The 7776-nt window shown below is 32.7% G+C and overlaps 1 protein-coding gene across 1 annotated transcript; it reads right to left on the bottom strand.

The window, feature by feature from the left end:
* Nucleotides 1-4766: 4766 nt before the first annotated feature.
* Nucleotides 4767-5669, bottom strand: LOC114119734 (E3 SUMO-protein ligase KIAA1586-like). The gene has a single exon (XM_027981418.2). It carries the CDS (start codon nt 5667-5669, stop codon nt 4767-4769), a length of 903 nt encoding a protein of 300 aa, XP_027837219.2.
* Between the last annotated feature and the right edge of the window lie 2107 nt (nt 5670-7776).

Below are 7776 nucleotides of genomic sequence, written 5' to 3'. Positions count from 1 at the left end.
TATCCGTCAATATCGTAGGCGATGATGCTGTCGAGTTGTTCTCCTTATCCATGATCCCGAGTTAATGTAGCAAATTTAAGCTCGCCGTCTTTTTATATAATGACGTACTTGTCGAAGCCGTGCCTGTAACGACCGTCATCACGCGCGTTTTCACTACTGATAACGACGAATTCAAATCGCCCGCCCCGCCAGCACGCCATGCAAAAATCTTTAAACTCTGAGTACTTGATATCGCCAGAGCAATGCTCGTCGTAGACGTGTTTTAAATTCATTTCGTCTTGTTTGAAAAGCACTATAAAATTAGCGTTGTCGCGGATCAATTGTTTCGGGACGCGTGAATACGATTGTGCCAAGTAACACACATCTATAAGATGATGTCTTGAGCGGGTAAAATATGAGCGAACAATGTTATGATTATTAGTTATGACGTCGTCAAAGAAAAAACGAGTTAGGTAGAGCTTTTTCCGGCTGAATAACAGTTTCGTTCTCGCTGAATTTATATAATTTAACGCCTGGAACACCGCTCAAAATTTTATCGAGCATTACATATTTAGCTTGATCTAACGTTTTTGAATAAATATACACATTTTCAAATTTAATCCCGTTCTCGTGAACCAATAGCGTGAAAATAAGATTTGTTTTACCACATCCGGACGGGCCTACGATCAGCGCGCGTATTGTGTTCGGAAACAGCGCTCCATGTCTCGGGGCGCGCGGTGCAGCTCCGTTATTACATAACGATAGCGGATCGATATTGTCGACTCTGAGCTTTATCACTTGGTCGACAAACCGCATTGTATAAATACGCGTGACGTTCGAGCGACGTGCTCATATAATGTTATCGCGTTCGAAGTACAAGTCCAATAGCGGTGCAGGTCTACTGAACACCGTAATAAATAGTCTACCGTTTGAATTACATCTGCCCGGTTATCAGTACTGCGGGCCGGGGACTAATTTAAAAAAAAGACTCACTCTCGGACAGCCGGGAATAAACGGATTGGATTCGGCGTGCAGGGAACACGATATAGCTTACGATAAAAGTAATTCTTTGACCGATCGCAGTGCGGCTGACAGTGTATTGGAAGAACGTGCTTGGAGCAGAGCGGGGGCAAAAGACGCCGATTTTAAAGAAAAAGCCGCCGCGTGGTTTGTAACTACGGGTATGAAGGCTAAACGAAAAATCGGTAGTGGCTGCGGGTTCTCTAGTATAGTCGGGGCGTGTAAAAAAGCGTTAAAAAAATCACTAAAATCGTGTTCGGGAACACCGAATATGAATAGTTTAATAAAATCGACTGTCCTTGTCGCGCGAAAACATGTAAATTCTGCTGCGGGGAGCCGGTCGAAAAAAATAAATTAAAATAAACCGCCTCGCGTCATCAGAGTTCCGAAAACGGAGGGCTCTTTAACTTTAATCCCGGTGTTGGCGGGGCTCTCGGCGCTCGGCACCTTGGCCGGCGGCGTTGCTAACATCGTTAGAACGATACGCGGTATTAGATCGGACGTCGGCACATCTGTGCATTTAGGTAAAGGCGTATATCTAAGGCCGTATAAAAGCGCGGGCTCGTATACTATAGCACGGAAATCTAGCGTCATTACACCGCGGACTAACAAACAAAAAAAAACAAAATAATAAATCTCGAAAAATTAAATCTAATAAAAAGTCACCGAAATCAAAAAACTAACTCTGCCCAATCGTGCCCTTTACGATTTTGAAATTAGCGAATACGCTAAACGCGCGAAAATATCGCATTTCAGAGGCGTATATTGCATAGACAGGTTGCCCGTTGCACCTAGACGCGAAGAAGCTGCGGTCGTTAAGCTAGACTTTGAAAAAAATAAGGCCACGCATTGGATGTCCTATAAAAAAACCGGAAAATCAGTTTTGTATTTCGATAGTTTTGGTAATTTTCGTCCGCCGTTAGAATTGGAAAAATATTTTAAGGGCTGCGATATCGAATACAACTACGAGAGAACGCAGGCATACGATACTTTTAACTGCGGTCATTTATGTTTAAAATTTTTAACCGCACAACAATAATAATAATAATATAATATAATATAATATAATACACAGCCGCCGGCATGACGTCGCAAACAGTATCGTTGAGCGGTAACAGTTCCGAATTGGAATGTCATTTTTTCCCGCCACTAGAATTGCCAGGTAAATCCGTAATCGGACTTCTAAGCATCCAGACATATAATTCTATACCTAACGTCGAAGCCGGATGTGATACACTACATATTATACGCGGTGAACTGGAGGGGGCGACAAAGATTAAAATACCGACCGGATTTTATGAAATAATTACTCTGGAAACAAAAGTACGTGGACTTTTGAAGGACATTTTTTCAGTTTATCGACCGACAATAGCACTTTGAAATGTGCAGTTCATTGTAATAGCGATATCGACTTGAACGTTGAGGACAGTATCGCCCCATTATTGGGCTTCGATAAGCGACTTTTAACTCGCGGTCGTAAACATGAATCAGATCGCGTGGTAAAAATTATGAATGTCAATACGATAAAAGTCGAATGTAACTTGGCTTTAGGTTCATTCGACAACGGACAGCAACCGCACACGATACACGAATTTTATCCAGTCGTTCCACCCGGCTATAAAATAGTCGAAATACCAAAATATTGCGTGCTGTATAAATTGAAAACAAATACGATTTATTTCGTCCGAGTATCGTTGACCGACCAAAACGGTAAATTAATCGATTTTCGTGGCGAAACTGTGAACGTTCGGCTCCTTATAAAAAATGGGTTTGAAGTTTAACGTCGATAAATACGCGAACAACAATGCTGACAGACGCATTAAAGCTACGGCGGTCAGAAGGAGCCAGTGTTGCCAGATTCAAGGATTTTTCCTTTTTCCGGGGATTTTGGGAAAGTTGCAGGAAAAGTGCAGGATTTTAATTTTTCAAGGAATTCCGAGGATTTCTGGTTTGTTGATACTCGATATAATACATAGAATTTAAAAAAAATTATTATTTTGAAAAAAAGATATAATGTTAACGAAAATATATTTTTGAATTTTTGTATTTATTTTTATATATAAAAACTATTATGTAATATTAATTAAGTAGTAATAAAAAATAATATAGTTACAATGTGTCATATTTGTATTACATTTTAATGTGAGAATGTGACCATTTCAATTGATACAGTATTAATTTTATATTATTATTTTATCAGTAATACATATATTAGATTTTTTTTAACTCTCTCAGTCCCAATGACTGAAATTCTTTAAAACTAATTTTTTTTTTTTTTAAATATTACTAATAGGACTTAAATAAGAGATAAACAATTATAATTTCCATTTTCATGAAAAACTTAATTTTTCCAGGCCTGATGCATCATTAGTACTATAAGGATATATATTTTACACTTTAAAATTTAACAAATTATTTATTTGAAATAAAACATAATATTATAATTATCAACTTTTAAAAATTATTAAAAAATATAAAAACATAACAATAAACTGAATAAACATAAAAATAATTGACAAGCCTTTGTATCACATTGATTATTACTTATAGGAACATAAGTTCAAAAAATGCTTAATAGTATATTATATAAAATAGATAGAAATATTAATTTATACTTAAATTATAAAATAAATAATAATATAATAAGTTTAGTAATAATAATAATAATGCATATAAATAGGTTTAGGTATTAATAAAATAAATGTCATTTGTACATATTTGCATTGAGTTTTTTAATCATACTATTGGGAATGTCAACATCAAAACAACTTTTATTTTGTCTGTTAAGAAAATTTTTCTAATGTAATATTCCAGTTAGTGTTTCTGTGCATAATCTGTTACGGATTTTGGTTTTGTTTAAATTTATGGCACTAAATAACCGTTCTACACTTGCATTACTGTGTGGAAGTAATAAAACATGAGATACCAAACTATTAATTAATGGGTAAGTTTCGTCATCGTTAACTTTGATATATTTTACGGTTTTCCAAAATTCAAGTATATCATCGTTAAAATTAATATTTTCATTACGTAGTTGTCTCCATTCCCGGTCAATGGCATTCAAATCAAGGTTTAAGGTGTGCAATTTTGATGAAACAATAGCAATCGACGGTATATCTTTAATTTTATTTGGGTCTAAGAACGATAGCAGTTTTAATAATTGAACATTAGCCGTATTAAACGGAAAACGTTTATATATCTGATGAGAGCACTCGATATAAAAATTTAAACAATTTGTTCGGAATTGTTCCCGAGCTGTTTTAGAAATTAAATTATTTTTTTCAAGAGCCACAGTACAAGTTCCCCCCAAGTAAATTTTTTCCGAAGGCAGAAAATTATTTGGGTTTCTGTACTGGATATTAGAAATATCATTTGAGTTCAAATATTCTCGTTTCATATAGCATTATAAAATTGTTTTATAAATTACTTCCATTTTATAATACAGTTCATGGATTTTTGGTTTTGTAGATTGGAATATTATGTTTAAATCAACGAGTATTGGCAATACAAATTCTAGAAATTGTAAATATAACTTAGTTAATGGATCAGTCAAATTAGAAAATATTATGGATGCTTTATTGTCTATTAAATTTTCACCTTGAAAATACAACTTTAAAGCATCAAATTGTTCCAATACACGCTTTATACAAGAAGTTAGAGATAACCATCTCGTTTGACATGGTTGTAAAAGCTTATTAGGTTTACAATCAACAAATACTTGGAACTCTTTAAATTCTGATAATCGTTTAAAACTTTGCTTCATATAATTATAAATATCTTACCAATTCTTCTATGTTGTTTGGAATTTTTACACAAGCATAGGAAGCACAAAGTGCCAGTGAATGGCATATACATTTCATGACAAAGATTCCAGGTACATCTTCTTCAAGTAACGTTTTGACAGAGTGTCTATTCCCAAACATTGTATTTGCCCCATCTGATGCAAATCCCACAAGATTTTTTTGATAGGGGATATTATGCTCAGTAAAAAATGTTTTTATTTTTTCAAAAATGTTGACAGCAGTTGCGCTTGTAATTTGAAGTAAGCATAAAAAATTATCTCTTACCACATAATTACTGTAGTCTAAAATTCGAACAATTATCGCCAGATGTTTAACAGAAGAGTGATCTGTAGACTCATCGATAAGAATAGAAAATTTTTGAGACCTCATAATTTCAAGTAAATATTCAAATTCATACTGTCCAATTACATTGTTTACTATCGATGTATTTTTTGTACGATTACATGATATACCTTGTAATACACTTGAATCTGGACACATACTTTTGAATAAAGATACAACATGATTGCTTGTCTGAAAAGCAATATTGTGTTCTGCAATAAACATTGCCAATTTTATTTCTGCCTGTTTTATTTGGTATTCATGACTTGTATGTTGTACAAGTTTTTGCATTTTATTAATGGGGTTTGAAACTGAAACTGATTTTGAATTATTCCTATGTTTGTCAGACTTTGAATGACGTTTAATTGCCGATAAACCACCCAAATAGTCATTAAAACAAACATTGCAGTGAAAAAATGTATCCGTTTTACCTTTACACAACCAAGAGGCAAATTCTGGATGTTTTTTCCATTCTTCCTTAAATTTTGGTGTGTATGGTTTTTTCTTTGAGCCAAGTTTTGGACCTTCATCATCACTACTTGACATATTGATATAAAAATGTATGTAAAATTATGAAAACTCAAAAAAACAGAACAATATTTATTTTATAATAAAAAATTTAAAAAGTATTGTAAACTGTTAATAGTTAACTGTATGATGTCTGTACATTGTAATCATTGTATAGAATTATTTAGTTATCTGCCATTTGGGTTATCTATTACTGAGTTTACGTCTAGGGAGGTAATCATAAATAATAAAGATGTTTAATAACATAGAAAAGTACGTATGTTTAACCTAACCTATGGAGGTAATATCCCATAGACCTGATAATATATGGACTGCGCTTTCTGACCCCCTCGCCCATCGAACATAACAGCCATCATCGCGAATTCTGTTAGGTAAAATATCATGGGGAAAAGAGTTGTATTATTTTACTTTCCATAGAACCGGGCTTTATTTTTTATCAGAATAATATAAGTGGATAGTGTATTCAAATGATACAATATTAAAATTTATATTATTTACAAATTTACAATGTCTTTCATAGTTAGAACTGTTTGAAGTTAGGTAAACGTAAAAAAACACATTATGTTTGTTCACAAAAGATTTTAGAAGTAAACATTTTTATAATGTATATTTTGTAAATAAGCAGCCAAAGATAATAATAGATTTATATAAATTGTAAATACTATATTTGTAAATGTTAGGTGACCTTAATAGCTAATCAACAAATCAATTAAATGTCAATGTACTCATTTCCCAGAACAGACTGATAAATGATGATTCTGAGGTAAAATGAATTATACTTTTGTCTTTTAATATAATAAAGATATTACAATGTACATAATTAATATTATACAAATTTTGTGGTAATCAATATATACAAATGTTGAAATGTAAATATGTAATGTTTTGTTAATTTAAGAACAAGTATTTAGTATACAAATTGTACAAGTACACGGGTATATACACTACTGATGTCTAAAATGAATGAGCTTAGTAAAATGTGATCTGATTCGGTCTTGTGGTTGACTTAGAACTTTATTGTAATGATGATGCATTGATTTGAAAGTATGTTTTAAGAATAAGTTTGATTAACTGTAATAAATGGTTTTTAAGAGGAGATTGAGATAAAATATGTGTGCTTAAATTTGAAGTAGTTGTGAATATTTTATTTGAGCAGGTTTTAATAATTAGATATTCTATTGGATTATGTAATTTTAAGTGAAACTTGTATGTGTTAAAAACAGTTTCAGCTGCCTTACACAAAGAAATAATGTCTGTTGAAGGTCGAGTAAGGCCTCCTTTATTTTTGATTCCTAATAAAGTTGTCGACCACACATCCTTATTTGAATCTATGCATTCTAATGAACAGTGCTTACATTTAATTGTTCTCAAAATTTTTCTAGATATGTAAATGCAATGATAGATATGCAATGTATGATATGATATCTGAAGTAAACCTTTCTTCTACTCTACTACCCATTGAGTAATTTAGAATAACGTCACCTGAAGCATTGTCATTTAGTAACTCATCATCTTCTTCGACACACAGCATATCCAAATAATTTTCTTCTATTTTTTTCCTTCCACTACTTACAGTTAAAATATTTGTAACATCTTGTGCTGTACAATTTGCACCTTCTGAAGCCACCATAACTTCAGAATGGACAATCAGCCTCTTATACGCAGCTTCAAATTGGGTAGCTGTTGGATTGTTTGTAAATCCCCCTTTAGCACGGATGGCAGAAAAGAACATTTCCAAATGGTCTTGAGACATTTTGTATGTCAGTAAAAAATCGAGTTGGTCATTTAAAATTAAGTCAGTAAACAAATTTTTTATGCTAGTCAAACAAATAATTAGCCCATTAAATCCGGTGCGCCGTTGTGATTCTAAAATAGAGATTTTAGATCGTTCTTGTTGACCGTTTACTTTCTTGACAATTTCCACGCTTAAGTTTGATATATAATTTATGGAATTTTCTATAAAATTATTAATTTTAAATGCATCACATTTTCTTAGTGGTTTCTTAAATTCTGATTTGTTTAAGAAATTCCTTGTGTTCAGGAAGTCAAAAATATCATTAATTGTACGACAGAACTTAATAGTTTGGCCACATTTAAGAAATTCTTTCATTTTTAATGATTCTGA

Source organism: Aphis gossypii, unplaced genomic scaffold (genome assembly GCF_020184175.1).
Source record: "Aphis gossypii isolate Hap1 unplaced genomic scaffold, ASM2018417v2 Contig00088, whole genome shotgun sequence".
In the NCBI taxonomy this organism is placed as follows: Eukaryota; Metazoa; Arthropoda; class Insecta; order Hemiptera; family Aphididae; genus Aphis; species Aphis gossypii.
Note: the sequence above shows the minus strand (reverse complement) of the source record. Positions and strands in the feature narration are given on the sequence as shown.

What these genes read in the sequence shown, in the direction of transcription:
- LOC114119734 (XM_027981418.2), bottom strand. Translation starts at nt 5,669, where the DNA reads ATGTCAAGTAGTGATGATGAAGGTCCAAAACTTGGCTCAAAGAAAAAA.